At 40.6% G+C, this 26865-nt stretch overlaps 1 protein-coding gene across 1 annotated transcript in view; it reads right to left on the reverse strand.

The window, feature by feature from the left end:
* LOC142959197 (membrane-associated guanylate kinase, WW and PDZ domain-containing protein 1-like) overlaps nucleotides 1-14737 on the reverse strand; it is a 94597-nt gene extending 79860 nt beyond the window's left edge. Inside the window, exon 1 of the mRNA XM_076100409.1 lies at nucleotides 14437-14737. Coding sequence (XP_075956524.1) covers nucleotides 14437-14737 — 301 coding nt within the window. The remainder of the gene's footprint in view (nucleotides 1-14436) is intronic.
* Nucleotides 14738-26865: the final 12128 nt, after the last annotated feature.

Genomic DNA, 26865 nt, shown 5'->3' on the forward strand with positions numbered 1-26865 from the left:
AATAAAGATTCGAGTACAGTTTTTCCTGCCGAGCGCTCAATGAGATCTGAGTCACTTTCAGGTCACGTTTACGAGAAGCAGCGTAACGCCGGATGAGACGGAGAGCGAGACGCACAAGTTAAGTGTTCAAAGTCGACACCAACAGCTGAAGGAAACTGTTTCCATCGTCGTGTTGCTTTGTCAAAAGAGTCTAAATTTACTGTGGAGACAGTGATTCAGAGGGTCCCAGCTGCAAGAACAACAGCAAGTGATTTGATAGTTGGAGGCATGTGTCAGATTGTGGTAGATTTGTATGTGAAAGCAGGCCAAAGGACTGAAGGGAAATTTTGTTTTGTTCTTTAGCAAGGCTCATGTGATATGTTTGTTTGGTCATGACCAGAAAGCCAGACTGTAAATTGAATGTCTTTGGCTTTTGGACTGTCAAACTATCTCTGGGCTCTGGGAATGTATGATAGGCTTTTTTTCTTTACTGTCTTCTCACATTTTAGAGACAGAAGAATCAATAATGAAGACATCTTGTAGTTCCAGCCATTATTCTGACAATAGTCACACGAGCTCTGGTGGCTCTAGTGAGGGAAATGTTGGTCGGTTGGTCTGCCGCCACCAACAGACGGAAATACCAGACAGATACATCAACAACTATTAGATGGATTGCCATGACATTTTACACAGATATCCATGGTGCCCGGAGTACACTTTGACCAAATACCTTCAAAATTAATAACACTCCCATCAGCCTCAGCTGTAAATTGTGGTTACAGCTAATTAATAAATGCTATCACCCTCAACTAAGAGGATGAACATGCGATTGTGAGCATGTTAGCATTTAGCTCATCGCATCGCTATCCTTAAGAACAGCCTGAAAGAGCCACCTGCATGGCTGAAGACTCTTAGGCTTGTTCAGTTTGAAAAGTGAAGCAGATGCTGAAGTGTCTTAAAGCTGCATTCTCTCTAGTGTCCACCAGGGGGCGACTCCTCTGGTTGTATAGAAGTCTATGAGAAAATGACTCTACTTCTCTCTTGATTTATTACCTCAGTAAACATTGTAAACATGAGTTTATGGTCTCAATCTCTAGTTTCAAGTCTTCTTCAATACAGCATGATGTTCATTTAGTACATTATGGTCCATTTAGAGTCAAACAGACCATAAAGCAGGGGATGCTTTAGGGCGGGGCTACCTTGTGATTGACAGGTCGCTACCACGGCGTCATTGTGTGTTTTCAGTTCACGAAATAGCTAACATTTTTGGTTTCTTATATACAGTCTATGGTTTGAGCTCTCAAAGATGATCTATGTTTAAAATACAAAGATATACCAGACACATAAAGAAAACCTTCTCCCTGTGGATTACACACCTTTCTGGTTTACTATCTTGCATGATTTTAGCAGGAAAAGCTTATAAGAATGAGATCTTTAATATGTTTGGCCAAATACACAGCTTTCCTTTTCTTAGGCCTTTAACTTCTCGATCCCCAAACAAATTCCAAAAAATTTCAACGGCCAAAATGCAAAACTCGAGTTTTCAAAACTGTAGTCCACAAACCCATAGGTGACGTCACTGTGACTGCCTGCACTTCTTATATACAGTCTATGTTTAACCTACTAATGTACAAAAAACTAATTATTATTTCCTTTTAAGGACAACAAAGTTTTCAGGTCGCCAAAGCAAATCTGGGGTCAGCATCATCATCAGTTATCTTGCTGATTGCATGTTTAAAATCAAAAGCTGGTATATGTCAACATCTTTCTGTGATGTGAGCGTTTTGACAGTATGGTGATGTTTAAATCGGTGGCCTATAGCGTGTATCGCAGAAAATGCAGCAGAGCGTAATCTAACTCTGAGAGAATAACTAAAACTGTCACCGCGGCAGGATTGATCAGCCTGTGGTGTCAGTCAACAGAGAAATGTCTTATGGGTATTATGCAGATGAGTTCCAGATGCACACGCAGCTGTTTGCATGCGACACATCAATCAGACTGCGTGAAGCTAAACACTTGAACTCTGAGGTGGCGTTGTTTGTTTTGCATATTAAAGCTTTTTTTAATTATACTAAAACAGTATTAACAATCTTTGTGCACCTTTGAGAAGCTGCAGGGCCTCTCACACCATGACAGAGACAGAGCAACTGATCCCCTTCATTGTTCCAAGACCCTGTGACTAACTCAAACCACAACACCGGAACAGTCTTCAAGCTTTTTGACACTAATGAGAATATCAGATGGGAGGAAGCCGGTTCCTGCAAAGCTGCTTCGATTTAGATAAGACGTCCTTCCACCTGCCACAAGACGCAGATATACGACTGAGGACGGAGGAGACGGTGTGGACGCTGGGACACACAACACCAGAGAGTTTGAACCCTCTCTAACCTGTTTGAAGTCGTCAGGGGTGTAATTTAACTTTTTCACCTTTTAAAACGGGGGGGGGGGGGGGGGGGGGGGGGAGAATAACTCGGGGATTAGGATCATGGGAAGAAGAGTTGGGCTCCTCTGAACCTCTGAGATCAAAGCTGACTTTCTGACTCCTTGTTGTGTAGGGGAAGTTTCAGATGATGGGATGGGATTCTTCCATGCCCTTTCAGAATAAAAGCATCTCCAAACATAATATTGAATTATTATCATCAGCAGGTTTCTCATTTATTCTACTCGCACATATTTACTGCAAATAATGTCAATAAGATATGTTTTAACATTTATTTTATAAACTATTTGAAACAATTAAACAACATGAATTGCATTATTGAACTACTTCAAATTAAAACAAGTCACTACAGTTCCTCCTCAGTCCTTCATGATCCACTTTCATCATAGTACACCATTCTACCACTAGAGGGCTCAGTGCATATTGGCAACAGCTTCACCTGACACATTAATGCATTATAGCAACCACCCCCAGCTGTTTGGTGTGAGTAAATATAACTGATGTTATAAAGCAGTGATCCAACATATCGCCATTCAAGGAAGGCCTCGGCATTTGCTGTGGAACACACAGACAGTGTCGGGCTTCCCACTCTGACAGGAAACTTCCTCTGCTGCACAGGAAGTGATCCGTTTTATTTTATTTGTTTTATTTGTTATTTGTTTGTTTTGGATAAACATTTCATGACACAGAAAGTCCACCAGACTAATAATAAGAAGCCACAGTCACTGAATTTCACTATATTTATGCCATTGGCTCAACATGCTCTGACTGAATCTCACGAAATATAAAACATGTTTTTGATTTATCTGACTAAACATAGAAAATATCTTCCACAAAAATACTGCAATGGTGGATACATTTTGAAATAGTGCACGAATGCTGTTTTGCAAGTGAGCTTTTAGAGCCTCCTCCTCCTCCTCACTGTGTTGCTGTTGTAACAAAGTGTGACCCATTAGGACGACAATGCCTGGAACAGAAGAAGGACTGTGCAAGTCTGAGCGAGTTAATCTCTCAACCCGGTAACTCATTAAACATTAACCAGCAGTGTCCTGCCAATAGAAAGCCTTCACAAACTACCATTATAGTGTTACTGCACCAATTACTTTGCTTTAAAACGGATACGTCTCGATTTGTTTTACTGTATACAGTCAGAAGCCTTCAGATTAAACAGCAGTGTAAATATTAGCGTCGGGACATCAGGCCATAGTGCATGAAGCGTTTCGTACGCTGGGGAGCGGAGGGTCGGGTCGGCCCTCTCAAGAGCTTACGAGCAGCCTGACTCTCTGGAGATTGGCGGCGAGGCGGAGGAGGGGAGGGATGGAGAGATCAGCAGCAAGAGAAATCCTCTGAGGATCGTGTGCAGACCTTTCACCTCGGCCGAACAACACCCCGATGTTTATTCAAAAAAGGATGATGCTACGCTTAGCGCTGCAGCGATTAATCAATGAGATGTCCACTTTTAAATTCAGTAATCGATGACTCAGTTTGAATCATTTTTTAAGAGAAATTTCTCTGATTCAAGCCTCTTTAATGTGAAACATTTCTGGGTTTTTACTGCTCTTTGACAGAAATCTGACAAAATTATATATTTGATGACGTTGTCTGATTGACATTTTTTCCCATTTTCTGACATGTCGACAAACAATTAATCGAAAAAATAAAACAGATTAAAGGACCAGATTTAGGAGATTTTTTTGGGCAGAAATGGAATTTCATATTCATAACAATGTTTAAATTAATGAATAATAACCTGAAATTAAGAATCCTTGTTTTTTCGTTAGCTTAGAATTAGCGGTTTATAACCACATAGGGAGCGTGTCCTCTTCACAGAGTCCACCATGTTTCACCGCCATGTTTCTACGGTAGCCCAGAACGGACAAACCAAACTCTAGAGAAAGCCTTTTGCATTTTTACGGCAACTGAAGGCCACCGTAGCTCTCCGACAAGCTCGGAAATCTGCAACCCCACTAATAGCTGCCACTAAATCCTACACAGCGCTCCTTTAATCAAACAATGAAAATAGCAGCTCTAGTTGTGTTGATTATATTCAGCGTAGCAGCATAACTGTGCAAACAGTTAGATGAGCGCGGACTATTCCTTTTGAGACGTATTTTCAATTCTCCTGCCTCATCTTGTGAAATCCAGCATGATGACAGAGGACCTTTGGGAAAATTAGAGCGTTTCTCACACTATGCTATTTGCATCTTCAGGAAGGTGTAATTACTGGTCCTGACAACCACAACATTACCAAAGAAACAGACTAAAAGTAGAACTATGATTCATGTGTATAAAACGGAGCCTGTAATGCTGCGTAATCCCTTCCAGATGTGTGAATCTAGTAGGAGCGCAGCTTAAATGTCAATTTATCTCCGCTATATGAGACTCTCTCTTGCAGTGTGTGTGTGATGGACTTCGTAGGAGTGTGTGTGTGTGTAGGTCACCGCACGTGCATGTTAGTGCAGCAGAGAGATGCAGTGAGCTCTTGAAGCTGTATCACAGTATACGGTAGTTTTCTTTCTGGATAAACCTGCCGGTCTCTGAGGCTAATGGTGATGTTCCTGATAGGGATCTCTGTCTCTTGTTTACGTTAGACTTCACATAAAACTCTGCACTATAGTTCTTCTTTATGAGACAATACGTTTTGTAACTTTTGTTTCCACCATTTATCTCTAAGCATGAGAAACAGTTTGGTCCTAATCTCCTGAATATCACAACGTAATCTGTTCTGGAAAACAAATGACAAATCGTTCATATTAAACAGAGATTTCATTGCACGTAAAAATGGCCGCCACTCTGACCACCCTGCTACGTTGATTTGATCGGTAATGTTCGTTCTACTTCTATTCTGTTTCAATGAGTTGGGACTTAAAATGTCTAACCACCCGCTGAAGAGCAGAACCAGCTCTCCTGCCTTATACCAAAAACCTGTATGGATAATGGATTCTGTTTGTGTCACCTGAGAGCTGTTTTTTCATGTGAGTGTACAATAAAATAACATATTCAGTGAAGTGCAATATCAGGTTGATCTTTCTTGGAACATCGGTAAAAAGTCTCTCTTACAAAAAAAGGGAGTTACTACTTTTATCAACATCAATCGCTCACAGCTATTCATGCACAACAAAGCAATAAAAAGCCAAATACAGATGAGGCTGTCTGAAGAGAACTCTTATTTTTCATGATTCATGACGTCGTTCATTTTGCCAATCAAACATTTGTTCAGTAGCTTATCGTTGTGAGGTCGTAGGTCTTCTGGTTTACCTGTTCAAGATAATATAATGTGCTGTGGAAATGGCAGTCAAAATGATCCCTTCTCACGGTTTATAGACAAAGCCCGTTGTGATTTGGGTCACGATGGTTTGTAATGTTTTAAAAGTGGGTTCCCAGAAGAAAAGTTTGGGAAACACTGCTGCTGCCTATTTGCTGCTGTCGCTCAGCTTCATGGTGAATATGTCTCAGTGTTGGACTCTGTTGGAGGTGAAACATGATGCATGTGAACTACAAAAGAGAAAAACGTGCTGCACTTTAGAAACCCTGAGGGCTCTCCATGCCTATTACTGATAATGTAACGGGCATGCAGTGGAGGAGTACTGCCTCTTCATGTACTAACTGTACAGACATGGTTTTACTCTCCTCTATCACTGGGGAATTCTTATAAAGCTGATGTTACTACAAAAATGTAAGCTCTTCTTAAAATGCTAAATGATGAGATATAAACTGACCACATTCTGGGACTACCTGTAACACAAATAAATAGTTTGTATCACAAACACACACACTAAACTTCCATTTCATCCATTTTAGTTACACTTAAAGCAAAATAATGTGAATAATCGCTGTTTTTCTGAACCTTCTATAATCATAAACTGAATATCTTTTTGTGTTTTGGACGTTTGATCAGACAAAGCGAGTAAATGATTGATGATTGAAAATAATAAGCAGATGAATCAATGATTGAACTATGCGTTAGTTGCAGCCCTACAGTGCCGACACAATACCTGAAGTTTGACACCAATACCAAAATGAAAAATATACGCACATTTTTAAAACACCGTTACACAGTTAGCTGAGTGGAAATGATAAGATCGAATGCCTCTGCCTGCTGTAGTACCTCACAAGTATTCCAGCCACAGCTCTGATGGTTGTATCTTGTTACCCGTCTCGTCTGCGTTTCATTCCAACCTCATTGTTACAGCACCTGAGGCAAAGTCTCTGAATTTCAGCTGTTTGTTCAGGCTTAAATGACACAAGCTGCTTGTGTGTGGCGTCACTGCTTCTTCGCTGGTATGCTGCCATTGTTAGCAATGTATGCGAGTCACTCCACCAAGACCAAAGCTAAAATTCTAATGTATAAACCTTAATAAAAAATTAAAAAAACATATGCAACACATGCAAACAAGGCGATTTAAACAGTTCCTTTGAAGACATCCACACCAGAGTTTCTCAGTCTCTCAGTCTGTTTGTGCCAAAGGTTGAACATATGAAAAGATAAAAACATACACACCACTGCTGCCTTAAACACAGAGCTAGTAAAGGGACGGTGGATGTGGAAGGAAAAGTAAAAAGCAGAGGGTACAGAGAGGAAGAGAGATAACCGCAGCATTCATGTCACAAGCGTTTGACAGGCCTTTCAGGGATATACTTATGCAGCCGGTTGCACTACATCAAGACTGACAAAATCTTCATACTTAAGAAACTATAAGAGACTTGCATTCTGGGACGAGCGCATCGCAGACGAGATCTGTGTCTACAAAGCTGTCACATCCTCTGGATGTGTGTAAGCCTTCTTCCCAACGCACAAAGACCAGAGACACAACATGAGAGACACAACTTAATACAATCTTTACATAACAGAGTCCGTCTCATCATGGAACTAGTTATTAGAATAGAAAAAATAAAAAATCAAAGCGCTAACTAGAACCATATAGAGTTATTTCTCTCAAAGGAGAACCCCATTTGATTTCTGAGGTTAGAGCCCAACATAAAGGGTTATACCTAGAACCATCTGTAAAAGGTTCCACCCAGTATGCCCTATGAGAAATGATACAGTGAACCTTTCTATAGAATAATGGTTCCACCGAGAACTCTCTCTGGAGGTTTTATCAAGAACTTTTCCACCTTCTAAGGATGCTAACAAGAACTCCCAGAAATAAAGGTGCTAACTAGAACCGTATTGAGTTCTTCACCTTGTACTCATAGGAGAACCATTTTTGGTTCCTGGTAGAACCTTTTATAAAGGATCCCATTTGGAACCTTTTCCCAGGTTTATACCTAGAACCCAAAATACAGGGTTATACCTAGACAGAAAAACCTTCTATGGTGTAGTGGTTCCACCCAAACCCTCTCAGAAGGTTTTATCCAGAACCTTTCCACCGACTAAGTGTGTTAACAAGAACTCCTAGGAATAAAAGGTGCCAACTAGAACCGTATTGAGTTATTTCCCTTGTCCTCATAGGATAACTATTTTTGCTTTCTGGTAGAACCTTTTATAAAGGTTCCACGTGAAACTCTTATACCTAGAACCCAACATAAAGGGTTATACCCAGAACCATCTGTGAAAGGTTACACCCACAACCCCCATGTGAGGTTCTACAGAAAAGCCTTCCATGGAGTAATGGCTTCAACCAGAACCCTCTCTGGAGGTTTTATCCCAAACCTCAACAATCCTTGAAGAACTCAAGTCTTTCAAAAAGGGTTCTTTAAATGAAAAGGGTCCTTTATGGAATCTCACAAAGAACCCTTGAAAACCCTTTCTTCAAAAAATGGTTCTTCAGAAGCAAATGGTTCTTCCTGAAAGGGTGAGGTTTCTGGTTTACTTTGATTTCATGACATAGATTAGTCCTAAACGGGCGACTCTTTCTCAGAATTGGCCTTGCAAGATAATGGATAACATTAGATGCCGTTTTCTGCCATTTTCAACCATGAATTGACAATTTTTATATTATTTTCAAAAGAAACAATAACAACAATATTTACACCATGTCTTTCATCACAGTGCAGTCATATCATGTAGTTTATAGCTTAAGTGTGCAGTTACTCCTTAAACAGATAACTCACTATCCCACCCTGTCATCGCGGAGTGACCCGAGAGGAGGGTTGAAACAGGAGCAAAATGGAGGATTTGATGTGTAAAAGTCTGGACGTTTCACCGGGGTGTACCAGTGAACTCCTGGCCCCACCTCTCAGGAATGCCTGGCATCCAGCGGGCTGCCCTGAATGCCTCTGGCTTGGTTCAATTGAAGGCGAGATCTAAGGCGACCAGGGGCCATTTGTCACGGAGATCCACCAGACACCCGGCCAAACCCACCTATGATCAGAGCACCATAAACCGCCAGACCTTTTGGTCCTCGAGGGGTTTTCTGGTTGAACTAAAAAGGTAGAAACTCAAATGCCAAGAAGACTGTCCAAGTTGTAAAACGAAGTGTAGTTCACACCTGTTTTTTTACTCATTTCAGTCATAAATGCATAAACTGAAATTAGCCTCTACTATAAACCAACAAGTATCATTCTAAGAACGTTTCTACGACCTAATGTATAACCTTTGCACCTTGACAGGCACACCACTGTTATCAGATGCTCAATAAAAGACACAAGACAACAAAACCTTTCAACTGTGAGCTGGATTCAACTGATGATAACAGATAAGAGCTACACTGCTGGGTCAAAGTCAAAGTATGTCTGAAAATATTCCCTCTTTGTACTTTAACACCAAAATTATGCCATATCAGAAAACTACTCATCATTCACATGGGCCTCTGTAAACAAAGTACAATTAATGTTGTTACATTTGAAGTGAACATAGCTGGTGGGGAGAAAGGAGAACATGTTGCTCTTAGTGTATTTGTTTTAATGTGTACTTTGTGAGTTTGTGTTTGCGGTTGGAATAAACCAGAGGGTTTCAAACTGAGTGCAAGGGGATAAACATGAGGCAAAGATATCACATGAGGTATTCTAAAAACAATAAATGTATCAAGGGAATTATCACTACGTTATGTTTCAGCTTTTCCTCTGAAGCTAAACGTTTGGTCGTCTTAGAAGGTCTTGTTCAGCGTTTGGTTTTACTTTGCTCCTCCCTCTCGTGTAACTTCTAGTTGCAGAATAACAAAACCCAAGATGGGACGGCCAAAATGCCAAACTCAAGGCTTTAAAACAGCAGTCCACAAACCAATGGGTGATGCCACAACGACTATGCCCACTTCTTAAATACAGTCTACGGATAAAACATCTTGACCAAAAAGTCAAAGCACAGGTCAAATACAGTCCTCCAAAAGATGGTTTCTGTCGTTCTAGGTAGTTCTTATCAAGCTGACGTATTGTCACGCTCGTGATTGGCTCGGGTTGGTGTGTGGGGGCGGGACCTCATTACTCCTCAGGAAGTTAAAATCTCAAGATGGCAGCTCCCATGTCCGGGATATAGTGGCCCAATCCCAATGTCCCCCCTAAACCCTAAAACCCTGAACCCTCAAGGACTTGCTGACGTCACCTGGTAAGTGGGTGAGTGTGAGAGACTGTGAGGGCTTGAAATGGTGTAAATAGGAATGTGACAGCACTTTGCTGCAACATATCACTTTACCATGAAAACGACAAAAAATAAGATGTATAATTGTGAGTATTTATTTTATATTATTTACTCGCTGATTTTAAAGTCTTCCAGGCTCTTTCCTGAGAAAATGAGAAGTAATCTCATATAATCTATTCACTCGTTTTTGTCAAAACAGCTTCAATGACAAAATATTTGATGAATAAATACATAAATAAATATCCTCTGATTTCAAGTTTATTTTTTGTTCCATCTTTAACCCTTAATGTTTCAGAGTAAATCTAATACTCCAGGCTGAACACATGTGAGCCGTGCTCTTTGTTTACCTTTTCTTTTTACGTCTCCATGCATCCACTGGTTACCCCGTGTTTAACGTCACATTGCAATGATTTGTGGGTAATTCCCTTAGGCTAAGTCAGCATAATATGGTTCATAAAGGGCTCAAAATGTCTGCGAGAGAGCCTCAAACACTCGATGATTTGACAGTGGGACAGCCCTAAACCCTCACAGACTTCGCGGGAAGGCGCCTCAAAGTCCGTGAGTCCGTAAACAGGGACATTGGGATTGGGCCTTTGTCTATGGTAGTCTATGGTGTAAACTAGTAAACAGACCAGAATGACACATGTAACCATGGTAACTATACACAACAAAGATGGTGACAGCCTAAAAATGCTTAGAGGACAGAAAAATACAAAAAATGCAGGACAAAACTGACTAAAATATTTAGTTTTTTTGAGTAAAACAAAAATGAAATATTATAAACCATAATTAAATTTCGTCAAAAGACTAAAACTAAACTTAAATCAAAGCCAGCACTGATTCTAGTGTGTCTTTTGCTGTGTAATTAACACATCTGTCATTCCTTCCCAGTTTTAAGAGCTTAATAAAAGCCCAGACTCAAAACCGACGGAGTGTAACCGTTCCACCACAGGAATTCCCCGACTTCATTCAGGTGGTTTTCTTTCTGCATTCCTCAGTGGGAGCAGCACACCTGTGGGGGGCTGAAGTATAACTAACACAGCGACAACCTGTCGACCTGCACACACCGACAGCACCGAGCTCATGAGGCCTCCCGTAATGTGACCCACAGCTCTTTGGACGGGGGAGGAGATCCGATCCATCTTTTATTTTTCGGTTCTGCATGGGAGCCCAACAGACTGTGAGGCACAATGGAGGTCTTGTGAGCTACTCCGATAGAAGAGTGTCCCCCTCCTTTAATTACAGAAAAGGACAATCTGCTGACTTACGTGAGAAAGTAATGACAAAGCCATGTCTACAGTCAGGGTGTCGCAGCAGTCTGTGCTTTGAAAGTGTTTCCACAGGAGATCAGAATAATTAGAAAACCGTTAATGGATATTAAACATCTCCCATGGTGCAATGCTGGTCCGATCATATGTCAAACAAACGCCTGTTCGGCAAACACAGAGCGGCGTTAGTGCTGAGCTCTTGTCCCGGGGGGTCGAGACTTCGGCTCCAGAGGTCAAGCGTTCACTCTGCCGCCACTATTGGGCACACAGTACATTAGAAAGACAATGATGCCACACTGAAACTAAACCGCCGTTATATAACACAGTTAATGATTTCCCCAGAGAGACGGAGCACAGCAAGCTTTGTCAAATATTTCATGTGTTAGCGAGGGGGGGGTAACGTGACTGAGCATGTGTGGAAAGGCATTTGAGGTGAAATATACAAATGCATCTGACTTGAAATTAAAAAATATATATATTTTTTTTTTTTCAATTTTCGCTCAGGCATCACAGAACATCCGGATCTGGCCGACAGAAAGAACAACAAAAACCATGCACAGTACACTGGAGACTCAGAGAGTCAGTGGCTGTATCGCTCTCCCTCCAGCCGTCTCTCAGACAGATGCAGATGCAGCAGACCGTGGGCAATGGGTCAAGCTCATCACAACACGCAGGGGGCACTTCCAGAAATAACCCCATCTGCCCATGAGCGGTGACCCGCTCTCACTGACAAAGAACCCCCCCCCCCTCAAAAACAACACTACTTTACGGGAAGAAGTAGAGCTGGAACGATTAGTTGACAAATCAATTGGGCTTTTCAAGCAGAAATGGTGAAATACTGCGACACAATCTCAGTTTCCGGCTTCTCAAATAGCAAAAGCTTCTGCTTCTCTTTGTCATATTTCATAGCGAACTGATTATCTTTGGGTTTTAGTCGGAAAAAAAATAAGACATTTCAGGACATCGCCTCTGCATTTTTCACTCTCAGTGCCAATGACTATAGGTAGATTCATTGATAATGAAAATATTTGTTAGTTGCAACTCGAGAAAGAGAAGCCCTGTGATGTTTTAAACTGCGGACACGAGCAGATAAAACAACCAGCCAATAAAGGCGACAGTGGCTCTTAAAGGCAGGGTTGGTAATCTTGCATACGCTACATTTTAGAAATCATCCAACCCAGCCAAGCCCCAAAAACACCAGCACAGTGTTGCCAACACTTTTCCAATGAAAGTAGGAAACAGCTGACACTGACAGCTCTTCCCTTCAGGCCTCCCCCCAAAGCCACTCCCCCAAAATTATCATTATGAACATAAACAACAAACATGGCTACAGTTAGTACTCACAGCTGTTAAGCTAGCAGCTTGAGGAAGACTCCGATGACGAGCAATGAGTGCACGAGCAGAATACGTTCAGGCAGGTCCAATCATAATTAGGGATGGGTATCGTTTGGGTTTTTCCGATACCGGTGCTAAAACGATACTTTTAAAACGATACCGGTGCCTAAACGGTGCCTGAACCGATACTTTTTTCTTCAAATTGAACAATATATTAACTGTTTAAAGTATACTATAAATATAAATAAATACAAAACACTTGTAAAGTATTGTTTTCAATCAAACTAAATGACAACCCTGCTTTTTTCGTTTTCATAAAAATAAAAAACGATATACATATCATTTTTTATTTTTATGAAAACGAAAAAAGCAGGGTATATATATATATATATATATATATTAGTGCTGGGCAACGATTACAATTTTTAAATTGCAATTTATTGCATGATTTTTTGCGATTAATCGCATTGTTATGCGCAAAGTTCAGTAATGAATTCAAAAGTAGTGTATTGTGCACTTTTATTTTAAAAGTACTGCTATATGAACAAAAGGGCAATAACATTTGGTTTGCAAACACTTTAAACACATCAGGTTCTTTTTAACAGCAGTATTCCCTTTACACAGTAGCAGTTAAAATACCGTTATAATGATTCTGATAATAGATATTCAGCCTTGAAAACTGCAAACCTATCTACGTCATGTTTTTTATGTTTGTTAAATTCTCAGTAGCGATAACTAAATGATATGATTATTATACATATTCCAAACAAAACAACTTTAAAAACTCTAAAAAAATAATTTAAATGAATCATTTCTTTTTTGCTTTTTTTTTACATTCCGTGACTCAACAACAGTAGTATTTTTGAAAGTTTAAACTTCCAGTTGTGTGTTTTCTCCTCCGCCATTGTTTCCGGTTGCTGGTGCGAAATGCATTCTGGGATATTTGGCGGTCCCAAGTACGGACACGGGCGGAGCAAGTCACATCCGGGCATTTGAACCGTGCTTGGCCAGATGCAGACTTTTGAATTGGAACAGTACTTGGGCTGAGACTGATGACGTTTCACAAGTCCACGAGAACACAAGTACAGACAAGAACGCATATTGAGAAAGGCCTAATGAGTTTCTTTCGTGAAAATGATCAGTTCCTTTCTTACTTATACTTGAGGAAATATGGCAGCCTAGTAGCTAAATCCACCCTTTCTAACCTTATCTGAAGAGGAGAGATTCAAATGAACTGAGTTGTGAAGCAATTTAGATGATACATGTGAAATAACAGCAGAGAGAGCCTTTGTATGATCGATGCAGAAATATGTCCCGAGGAAGATGAGCGGATGTCTGTTTCTGACTAGAAAAGTCACAAGCCAAGAACAACTCTATACTGCAGTTGAAGTTTGGTTATGAATTTAATTTGACTTTATTAAAAGCTAAGTTCAATCATGTCAATCCAATTAGGAGGTTAATGTGTGATTGATGATGACACAGTATAAAAGTTTGTTTATGAGTTGCTAGCACTATTCTTTTTGAAAGTATTTTCAGACAGCATTGCAAAATCTTTGCAGGGGGTCATTTGTCTTGTACCAAAACCCCCCAAAAAGACGTACTTATAATTGATGATAGGAATCCCATTAGTTGTCTTAATAATAAATTGTGTTAAAAAGTGTTGTGAACTCAATTATAGATGAAAATCTATCTGGATTTATGAGTAAAAAATATAAATATATTTTCAATAACATTTCTAAAATAGGATTTGTTCTTGATCTTTTTAATTGTCTTTAAAAATTTGGAGCAAACTTATATGTCACCAATTAGGAACTACAGTTGAATACACACACACACACACACACACACACACACACACACACACACACAGTACTGGTGACTTTTGCAGTTGATCCTACCTTGACGCACAGTTTTCAACCTGACGGGACCCTTGCAGCACTTCATCACAGTTAAAATGTCATAGAGGGGTAGTCCAGACACAGGCAGCCCCTCCACCTCCAGGAGCAGCTCCCCCTCGCACAGTCTACCGTCCCGGTAAACCACAGCATCCCCCTCCTCAACTTGCCCCACGTACGGAAACTCTCCGTTCTCGGCTCCGCCGCGCAGATCCACGTTCAGCTCCCCGCGCGCGTCCCTGGCGACCAGGCACTCGTTCACTTTGGTGATCCAGTGGTTCTTCTTCTGGAGCACTTTTGACATGGTGACTCAGGTCCATAAAAACCGAAACCCCCTTTAGTTCCGCGGAATGGTGCAAAAACCAGCCGATGCATAGCAAAGAAATAGTCCCAACGGGCAGAAAACTTCAGGGTGTCTGGGTGTCACTCCGAGTGGGAACATTCTCACCCTTCTGCTGAGCCAAGGCATGCTTGCCCGGACAGCGCGTGCGAATATCCCGGTGGGTCAAAATCCAGATTGTTGTCGCTTCTGTTATTGTTTCCGCATCTTTATGTGCACGCGCTCCGGTTCCTCGCTAAATCCGTGCTCATATACATTTAAAGACCTTTTTTTTCCTCACTAATCTTCTAATTCGGCCTCGTGCTCTGTCGAGTATTCCCCCCCCTTTTTTAAACTTTCCAGGACAAAAAACAACAATAAAACATTCACCTATCCCGTGAGCAGGCTGGGCTGTTCACGCGACCAGCGGCTCCTTTAAGCAGGTAACGCGACAAGTTCATCCCATCTGCTCGTGCGCTGTGGATGGAGGAATAGTGGGAAGGGGGGGCGCATGCGTCCAGCTGCTACTCCCTGAGTGAAAATCCTCCTCGACCCCACACCTACCGGGTCCGGCTCCTCCCCGCACGGATTACAGCGAATCTCCGCGTCTAATCCCCCACAGGAGCTCCGGCATTTAGACTTGATTCATAAATAATGGAGCCAGAACCACAGAGAGAGAGAGACACCAGATAATCTTTGGAGGCAACGGAGCTGCAGGTTTAGATGAGGTTGTTGGTTCAAACCTCCGAACCGGCAGCATGCTATTTAGACACCAGAGGAGACGTAAACTGTATTCAGTCTCACTTGTGATGTATATATTTACATTTATTTATGGGAGAAGTGACAAATTCAGAGCAAATGTTTCAGGACTGAGGAACAATCTGAAACTCTAAATAATTAATCATTAATATTATTAGCACAATGGACATGAATTATTTACTTTTACTATTTGTTGTTCAAGGTCAATTTAACTACTTTAACCAGATAATTTAATAAATAGTAATTAATCATATCTATTACATATATATATATTATAGAGTATAAATCTGAATCTACAACCTGTAAACTGCAGATAAATGTAGTATTAAGTTACAAACAATGGAAATATTTAAGTAAAGCAGTACTTGAGTAAATGTACTCAATTACTTTGATTAAAAACAGGTACAAAATGATGCATTAGTGGTATTCATCGTTTGATTCAGCCATGACATTTACATTTCCTCAAGGCAGTTTCTAAGTGTATTGTCCTGAAGTTACAAACAAGATTTTCCTTCCCTGTCCCTGAAAAGTTGACATTTTGTAGGTCAAATACGTTTTCCTGCAGCGGCCCTAAAAAAAGAAGCCAAACCACTTGACAGTGAAAGGAACTCTTGTCAGTGAAACAACAATAATGCAAATATGTGTGGCGTCTGTAGTTTGGAGGGATCAGGTGAGAAACACATGCCTCTGCGGGACAAAAACAGGCTCTCTGTGTTTCCTGTTGAGATAAAGTAGACAGTAACTGGCACACAGGCTGCGAGGGCAGTGGCCTGAATAGCAGTGCATGAAAGGCAGCTTTCCATCCCATTTCATGGGTGAGTGTTCATGTTGACTCAACTGTGCCACTTTTACATCTCCTGCTTGTCATATAGAAGGTATCGGTCTCCTGCAGCTACAATATGGCCGTTGTTCTATATTCTATATATTTGCGGGACTGTGAACGTGACACACGTCCAGCTCCGACGGGCTCGGACTGGTGAGGTGTTTTTAACAAACGGCCCTGTGATCAAATCACCATCTGATGACTTGACTCCACACGTCAACTCTTTACCGGTAATTACCCGTGTTGTCTTAGTCCTAGTCACATCTAGCCTTTTGAAACCTACGCACTGATTTTATTGATGTAGAATATTTTCCTCCATTTTAAACTGTCTGGAACAAGCCTCTGATCGGATTTTTCCCCATTTAGGTTTGTGGAGGATTTCGTCTTATCACTTACGAGTATCACTACTTAAGATAAGATACACTTTATTGTCCCCGAGGGGGGATCTTGCTCGGGCAATAGTGCTGCACTTAGTTCCAATCAACTCAAAACAATACATAGCTGACAAGACGCAGCAGTGGTCAACGTTAACAACAGTTCGTATGATCTAACTAAAAAGTTCCTCCTGATTTTTAATGCGTTTTCAGTAAACGTGTTCATTTACACACGTTACATGCATACAGGTTTTTGAAAAACAATCTTCCGTCTGCACAGGACAACGACTCAGTTAGGTTTAGGCAACAAAACGTTGTTATTGGACGGCTGTTTAGAAATGATCGTCTATTCTAATTCAAAACCGTAGTCCACAAAACAAGGGGTGACATCAAGGTGGGCACCTCCACTTCTTACAATCTATGCTTTGGACAATGCTAACTGTATCTCCCTATTTCCTGTATTTATGCTAAGCTAAGCTAACCGTCTGCTGTGAGAGAGGTATTGATCATCCCATCCAACTCTCAGCAACAAAGCAGATTAACATATTTCCTAAAATATCAAAAGTATCCATTTCAACAGTTTCAACAGGGACATGTCGATCACGGCAGTCAAGTCCTGATAAGAAATCTGCATTTACTCCGAAGTACATGGGAAAGACAGGTTTGTTATATTTGTTTTTTTATAAATATTTTATATTTATTTTGACTAAGATTAAGACTAACAAACACTCCACTGCCTGTTCACTGTGGTGACTCTAAAACAAGTTTTATGGATTTGTAAAAGAAACAGTTTGTTCTTTTACAAGAATAGAAAGTACACAGAAACACAATGTTTACCTTTGTTAGGACAAATGGGAAAAGCCTGACTTTGAGTGGTACATAAAGGCGAGCCTGCAGCAACAACTGGTGAAATAATGAATGCTAAATCCCTCAGAATAGTGTGTCAGAGGCCGTGTTTAGTTTTATGAGTGACAGTAATTGGTTGCCAAACCTTCGGGAATGTCATGAGTCCACAATCGATGCACCGTAATCAAACATTAACCAGCAAGTCAAACACTGCATCGATCCGTCTCGGCTGGTCGGAGAATAAAAGATACGGCATCAAAGCATCGCTCGCTGGCGACAACAAAGAGACTCGAGGGGTTTCACTGAATCACAACATTCACTGAGCAGAATACACTCTTACTGCTGAGTATGTTCATGCTTTATGAATCAGAATACAGCACAAACACTAAGAAAAGAGAAATTAAACAGTATTTAATTTACATTTAACATGTTCTTCTTTCATTCTCCGTGCATATATGGTGACTGAATTACTCGTCCAATGCATGAAATATTCACCAAATCTCAAACTGCCTTACCACCTATTAATAAACTGGAGTCTGAAATAACATTCCATGAGAAGTATCCAGTCAATTATAGAACATATTCTACGCTCCAGTGGTTGTATTGGGACAAATTACCTCATGGCAATGCTACATGTGATATTATAGGCAAGAGTATTCCTTGTTTAATAATCATCCTATATCTAAATGATGATTCTTCGCTCAGGTTATCATCGCCACAGCAAAAAGTGCATCACAGCCGCAAAATGTAAAAGCTTGGAAGAACACTCAAATGTTATCTCACAGACAGTGAGGTTACTTGCATGGTTGGATATTATTTATTTAGAGAAAGAGTGACGGGGCAAAGGCAGAAAATGTTGCAGACATTGGCTGCTAACAAGAGGCTAAATGAGGCGACTAAACGTCATCACACCGACTAGTCATGTGACTGTGGTGAAGTTTGTTTATAGCCCAAATTTAGCATTTTAATTCCTAATTCATGCTTAAAAAAACACAAGTGGTGTTCATTTGTGAAGATTATCTACCTGAAGTATCACATCTGTGTTTGCCACACAGCTTATTTTCTGCAATAATCCAAAATCCAAAGGAGAAACCCCATTGGCTTTTTGTGGAGAGAACCAGTGCGTTGCTAACTTCCTTTTTGGCCTAAAATGCATCCTCCCTGCAGCAGTTTAAAGTAAATATCACTGTGAAGTCCAGTCAGCCAGCAGTATGTGTGTGTGTGTGTGTGTGTGTGTGTGTGTGTGTGTGTGTGTGTGTGTGTGTGTGTGTGTGTGTGTGTGCAGGCTGATGCCTTCAGTTACCTTCTTGTGCATGTGAGAGAGATTAGTGTGACACAGTTGAACAGCTGGTCAGTGGAGTTTAGAAAGAATTATTTCTATTCAACATGAACAAAATACCCACATGCCCCGACGTATGCATTATACACACTGTGTTCTTCATATTGCCGCACATTTGTGATGAGTGCAGTGAAGATCGAGTGTAAGAGCAGTGTTTTAATCCCGCGGGACGTATTCGTTCATTACCACACAACCTGAGAAGGCTTAGAAACCACTCCAGGTTGTAGAATACAAAGCGTATTGACACAGAGATTAATTCTGAGGAGGGGGGGGGGGGGGGGGGGGGGGGGGGCACAGTGTGTGTGCTGTGTAAAAACCACGAGAAACAGACTCATGTACACCTGCGAAGGATCAGATGGCTGGAGGGTTTGTTAAATAATGCAGCAGTTACCAGCTGAATCCTCATATTCCAGATGTCTCTCAGGAAACGAGGTTGAAATCTTCTCTTTTAGAGAAACCTTAAAGGATGCAGCGAGCAGCGGTTACATTTTAACGAGCGCAAACCTCCCAGTTTGGTTGTATACGTAAACATTTGCTCATGTGGCGAAAATGAGCAAAAATTTGCAGAAAATGTGGCATGATGGAAACACATAAAGTGTTCCTTAGGAGGAAAATGGTAATCGGGAATGTCCTGTCAAAATGTCTGCCTAAGAGAAGAACAAGGAGAGTGGGGAGGGGGGGGGGGGGAGCATGGAACCAACTCACACACAGCCTCAGAACGACAGAAAACTAAATTTCGCAGCGTGGGAACCGTTTGTGACGATAATTTTGACCACTCATTCAAAACTAGTGCGTCGGTGAGGTCATAAGCCATAGAAAGCAGGAGGAGGGATGGGGGGGGGGGGGGGGGGCATGACGACAAACCGACGGGAGTCGTCATGCAGTGGATGTTGCACTCTGGACCATCCAACCCCCCCTCCCTTACGTAAGACACACGCTTGGCTGCGGGCGTAGAAAACAAGGCCTGTCCCCATGCACCGAGCCTTCCCCTTCACTGGGTCTTAACCATGCAGTACACAACAGGGGCAGACAGTGAGCAATATTGAATTATTCAGGCACAGAGAACATTGCAGCAGCGATGGGAACGGGCCTGAGTTGACTTTGGTCGGGAAAGCAAAGCGATGAGGATTCTCTGTGTGTGCTGTTTGTTGTTATCATGGTGTTCATTTTGCATGTCTGCACACCAGTGATACAAGGTAGTTGTATTTATACAAGCCCCTGTAAAAACGTCATTTTATGATCTAATGTCGCAAAAAGCTTGCAAAATCCTCACTGCAAAATAAATAATGTTTGAAATGAAATGTCCTGGAAATGTTTCACTGTTTTTTATTTTACAGTGTTTTACTGTTTTTTCTTACAGTATGTTAGTGTTTTAACAGTGTTTTACAATGTTTCAGTGTTTTACAGAATTATGCAGTGTTACAATTTTTCTTACAGTTTTTTCTCGCAGCGTAAGTACCATATTGAGGCAATTGTACTTTATTTGATGTTACTCGTAGTGACAAATTTTCACAAGAATTGTCACCTGACTCTGGAGTTCGCCTTCCACCGCTCTCATAAGCATCATTTCCAGATGCAGCAGGCAGAGCTCAAAGGAGAGTGAACATTGGACTTTAATAACCAAATGCACAGAAATGGTTCCATAGAAAAGCTGCTCGTTGTGTACAGTCATGATTAGCTGGAGTTGAGAGACGGCGTGTACGAGCGGATTGTTTCACAAGTAGCCAGTTTACAAGCTAATTTTAAACCAATAAAAAGCTAAATAATCTTCAGACGGTAGCCTGTGGGTTCCAAGAATGCATTTCAGTCAATGCTTTTTTGCCTCTTTTGCTCTCCACACAGACCGTTTACCTGCATTCAAACAAAGCCTGCTCAAACATGATTGGTCGATACTACAAGCGGAAACCAGAAAGCATCAGATACCAACATTTTGTCCCGTTGCCTATAGATTCTACACATAATCTGTTTAGAAGAGATTACGTAGACACAAAAAACATGGGAAAATTTAGAGAGTTACTCTTTAAGTATTCTCAGTTTGTGATGCTGTTGTATTATTGTTGCTGTTGTAATATTGTTGTCGCCTTCTAGTTACTTTGCATAAGATTTCAAATGCAAAACAATGACCAACATTCTATAAAGTAGATTTATAATGCCGCTTACAGGTTATTGCATCATCATTAATAATCTCCTATTTTTTTCAATTTATATAACATCTGATGAAGTGTGATATTGGGTTCTGAGTGCACACAAACACATTCTCTGCTGCCGGTAGACTGCTGCTGACGTGTTTTATTAGCAGCCACGAGATCCACATCACACAGACCTCGTGCTCCGTTTAAAAATATTTCACTGAACAAGGTAATGTGGTTTTCTTCCACCTCGACTTTTCAGTGCAGTAGCTCACAGCTCCAGTCAGACTAGTCTCAGCCGGTGAAGTGGACAAAAAGCGTTTTGTCTTCACTTCACATAATAAAATTTGTGTTCAGGATGAGAGCGATGTGCTGACCACGGGGGAAACACGAGTGTAAAGAAATAATAGTTGCACACTCGTAGCCACGGTGCAAAAGATATTTAATAATTTACCAACGTTTTGACAGAAACAGCTCCACAGGACTTAGGCTACATCCACACTACCACGTTTCCATTTTTAAACACATATCTTTTGCTACCTTTATGCCTGGCGACCACACTACTCCGGAGCTTTAAACCGCTCAAAACGGTGGGGTTTGAAAACGCTACTGACCGACTGGGTTGAGTCGTCGTGTGTACGGGAGGGAACGATGACGTAGACTAGCCTTGATTAGCCACGCCGCCGGAATAAAAAATGATTATCGATCGCCTACCAGAGGTATTACAGGCGTTGCTGACCTTGTTATCAATACTAGCAGCTGTTGTGTAGTTAAATTCTGCGTTTTATAATACTACCGTCTACCTGTGGAGGAAGCAGCTGTTACTGGAGCGATTAGCAAGCGACGTTATCAGACATTCGGAGCGGACGTCTGCAGTCACGTTTTTGGGCTTCGAGGAGGACAATGGACACAAAACGGAGGACTTTCCTTGTCTTATTTTGTTCTGCACAACTATTGTGAAGTTACCAAAGAAACTGTAAACGAACAAAAGCATAAATGCTCTCCACTATGACAGGATTGTGGGAGGAGCATATAACCGCCTCACTCTTCAGGTATTTACAAATTACATTTAAAGGGATGGTTTGATCAAGAAAAAGATAACACAGTACAGTCATCAACAAAGTCTACAGACAAGAAGAATGCTGCTTATGACGACACAGAGCATGAGGACAGAAAAAACACAATACCTCAGGTTCCAATTAGGTTCCTGGAAAGGAGACCTATTGCTAGACAGAATATTTAAAAAACACACAATAACAATATTTATATTAATAACTTGTAGGATGTAGACAAAGTTAAGGACAGCGATAGATAACTAAACCCTGTGATGTTCAATTCAATTCCCTATTAGGTTCGTCACATGAATGGCTCCTTTTACACCACAATTCAACCCATTCTGCAGGACAGAAATGTAAGTTAAGGAGCAGTATGTCGACTGAAATAATTCATACTTCCACATTTCCTATTGTAATCTCTCCATGAAATCTCATGGGGTTTGAATGACAAAATAAAAGGGACATTTCTTCCTTTGAGGCAACACGATTCACCTGATGCCGACTGACAGAATCATAACGGAAGGTGGAGCTGTATTGTACGTGGGACAGGAATGTATATGATAGGATTTATATTTAGAAAACGCAGAAAAGTGAAAAAATAATTCAATTAACCAGAGCAGTTGATCTGTACTGACTCGTGAGTTTCTATTTAGGCTACTTGCTTTCACCAACGCGAGGCTGTAGCTGCATCTGGGATCGATAGCTGAGATCTTTCATAACAAGCATCAAGAAGGTGTTTCCTTTGTTCTGAGATGCTGCCACGAGTCTCTCATATCAAACATCACATAAACACCGCACATCCTCCTGAGACAACAATGCAATTCATTCTAATTTGAAGATTTTGTAACATAATTAGACACTTTTCAACAATCAAAAGATGGAAAAAGAACGTGACAAAAACATGAATGCTCTTTGAATGTTTATTTTGCCTAAACTCCATCCTCTCAAGCGCTTTGTTCTTCTCATCAGGAGGAGATAATATGGAGCCGTTTTAGCTTTTTTTTGCTTCTAAATAAAGCATCTGTTTGTTTTACATTCACAGTAATGCTTTTTATCATCTCTTATGTCTATGTTATGCTCTCAAAAGTGTTTTATGGCCCAATTATTATAATCACCGCTGGCGGATATCTGCACTCTACAGAGTGTATCTTTCTAGTTTCTTCAGTTTTGATGTAATAAACTGTTTCCATACGCAAACCTTGCAGTTATGATCATAACTTCATTGCCCTTTTATTCTACATCTGCTAATATAAACACCTGGTAACAGACTGGACTTTTGGGTAAAAATGCAATTTAGCTCACAGGAAGAGATGCTTTCTCATAAAGAGGGAGTGAGACTGTAGCTGAAATATCAAAACACCCACTAAAGTCAAACTACATCAACAGAAGACCGAGGAGAGAGAAACAGATGATGATATGCAGCAAACCTGCTTAAAAGCAAAGTTACAATCTTTGAGCTGAAAATAGATTTAACATCAGTGTGATTTATAAACTGAAAAACACTCAAAGATGTGAGGATTGGACTGATATGAATTGTTTATTTTTCAACTGATTTTGAAGTTTGCTCTCAACTAAAGTGAGCCTTAATATTTGTGTTATGCTTTAACTGTTAGGTTTTTCTTTGTGTGAGAGTTTACACAACTCAAATATTCCTCATCACTGATGAAAATCATTGTGTGTCATCGACAAGCCTAAAGGACTAATTTGTCATTTAGAGTTTCCTTGCCAAGAGTTAGATAAGATTAATACCATTGTCATATCTGTCTACAGCACGGAGCAGTTAGCGTAGGTTAGCATAAAGACTGCATAAAGCTGCAAGAAGCAATCCCGGGAGCCTTTGTTCGTCCTTTGTTTTGAACGTTTTGAACGGGCTCTGGACTAATTCTGATACGAAGAAAGAAACACAACAGAAAGTAAACTCTACTACTATTTTTATATTGAAAATGTGCCATCAAATCTTTGTTGTATTTATGTACTACTGCACTGTATTTATACTTTGTGCACTTCTTAAAAAAACAGTACAAACTTTAATTCAGAAAAGAATCTGCTCCCCAGCACTCATAACTAATAACTAACTAACCAAGTTATATCTTGTGTGTTTAATCCCTACACGCTGAGTCTAAGGTGTCATGACTTTTACTCTGTTTCTACTCTCCATCTATGATTAATAAAGTTTCGCCACTTTTTTCATTCATCACTTTTGTTTTCTGGTGAGTAACCTTGAGCACATGACAGATGTTTGAGGAAAACTCTGGCAACATAGTTCAAACTGCTTTGCCAGGAAATGCAGTGCAAAGCAACAAAAGCATTTTTGCCAAAAATGAAGAAAAACAATGAAGGTCTCCAAGACAACAGAGACCACGACAATAGATGTGATACAATCGGACGTTTCCATGAGATGAGTCAGCGCGTTATTAGGAGGACTACAGAGAGGATGTTTGGTGGGTGTGAGGATATGGACGCTTGTTGTTCAGGAAGTCACGAAGCTAAGCAATTAGAGGAGGATGCCTTTTTTTTTTTAATAAGGATGTCCTGTCATGTGATCTAGGTCTGACTGCTTTGAAAGAGCTGACTCTTATTTTAAATTACCTTCCTCACTGCCACACACATATTAGATACAGGATTGGTGCATTCAATGAATTTATTTCAACAGGGGGACAGAGTGAACAAAGCAAAGAAACCTCCACGCTTTTGATCACATTTACTTAATGAGCTTTCATTCTGGTATTTTGGGAGTTTTGACTTTTAAAACCTCTTCACACCAATCAAGATGTTATGGCGTGCAAGACCTTTGTTGAAGTTTTGTACCAACAGTGGATAAGAACATGTTACTAAGACGTGCTCACCTATAAAGTCATTATAACCGCAAAGCTGAATTTCTTATTGTTTTGGTTTTATTTACTCTTGAGAGGAGTATCCAGATTACAAGTATCCAGATTCTATATTTAAGGAAATACCACAGTGTAAAAATAATCCATTACAAGTAAAAGTCCTACATTCAAACCTCTACTTAAGTTAAAATACAATACTATTATCCCTAAAATGTAGCAAGAGTAAAAAAACGAGGGCTTCTCATTGTGCAGAATGGCCCCTGTCATGGTGTAGCTATGAATTGGAATTAATTATAACTTTATTATAACACTTTATAAACTGTTATACTGGTAAATCTGTAACATATTTTACCAAATGTTAATAGGTTTTGTTATGTAAAATACTTAAAATCAAGTAAATATAGCAGCTTTAATGTAACAGATGAAATCTAAACGAAGATCAGGGAAACAAAGTAACTGCAATGTGATATCAGAACACAGGAGGCCACATTTGGACCACAGACTCGGTAGGCCATAAGACCAGTTTATGCATTTTTTTTAAAAGCAGCACATTGCCCCACTTATTAAAAACACATATTTCACAGGATGACGTAATTTAAACGTTAAATTTAACGAGTGGCCTTGTTTTTGATAATAGCCAGACTGTGATGCTGGCCACAGAGCAGTTGGCTTCATTTAGTACTGTGGCTTTGCTCGCTCCTTTATTGAATCATTTTGGCTCCACTGCTGGGTGTCTTTATCAGTCTTTATCAGCTGGCTGGAGTTTGTCCTTATCTTGTGATGCGGTGCCTCACTGCATTTCACTACACATGTTGTTTTATTGCGTGTGTGATAGATACACCTTTAAATCCTGTTCGTTGATGCTGGCTAGCAAGTGTTGTTGGCTTATTTTTTTATAAGGGCAAAAGAAAATTTGAGTTTCTCTCAATATATATCATTATCTGGGGCCGCGAGTGTTTCTTCAGAAAGTTAACATTAATCAACGGGACTATGTTAGCTGACCACTACACTGATTGCAGATTACTTGCAGGCTAGTTAGCTAGCTAGTCTCTGCTGCTCCCGCCTGCTCTCCTCCAAGCAAAGTAGGCTAATCTCCTAGTGTCAAAGAGTGAGATAGAGGGACATTTTCTGTTACCAGTGTAGCATTAAAGCATGGTGGAATTAGCAAGGTAGCTAGCTTACTAGCGAGCCACGAAATTAGTAAAATTCAACAACTTAATGCTTCATCCACACATTGCTATCGCCAGATAGGTGACAACTTTGTTCGGATCCATTTCTGTAATCAGTGTTGATTGAAAGCACCACGGAATTAGCAAGCTAGCTAAGTAGCCGGCCGTCCGCTCGTTAGCTTGCTAACCCCACCGTGCTTTCATGCTACAGTCATGACAGAAAATTAGCCAAACAGCGGGCCATCTCTTCATGTCTCTAGTAGTTTGACCTATTAGCAACATTTTCTCTCCATCTCAGAAACACTTCATCGACAATATAGCTCGCTAGAGCCTCGAATCACAGTTTATAATCTCAAATGTATGCTACATCGATTCTGTCAGCCAACAACACAGCAAGACGACATTTTCAATGTGTGACTTTCGCCCGCTGCTCTTTGTTTTGCCTCCAGCTAACGCCGTGACGTCATCATGACGTCGGCTGTAAAAGGGTCTATTTGTAGGGTGAGAGAACCATATAGCCAGACGTGTAGTCACAGAAGAAGCCTTAGAAAACTGTATTCATGAATAGGAAACGACGCAGCTCGTCAACAAGAGATGTTGGAGGCGAACAATCAGAGCTACAGTAATAAGGGCATCCACATGTACACTACCGTGTGACTGCGGGCCTGCTGTTATTAAATATTCATGGGTCCATGTGATGGATTGGCACACTTTGTTGCGTCTCAAACCCTGAGCGGCAAAACAACTGCGGTTGCCATGGTTTATCGTGTGTTCACCAGATGCTTTCT

This window comes from Anarhichas minor, unplaced genomic scaffold (genome assembly GCF_050575085.1).
Source record: "Anarhichas minor isolate MPS153535 unplaced genomic scaffold, ASM5057508v1 ptg000003l, whole genome shotgun sequence".
Taxonomy (NCBI): Eukaryota; Metazoa; Chordata; class Actinopteri; order Perciformes; family Anarhichadidae; genus Anarhichas; species Anarhichas minor.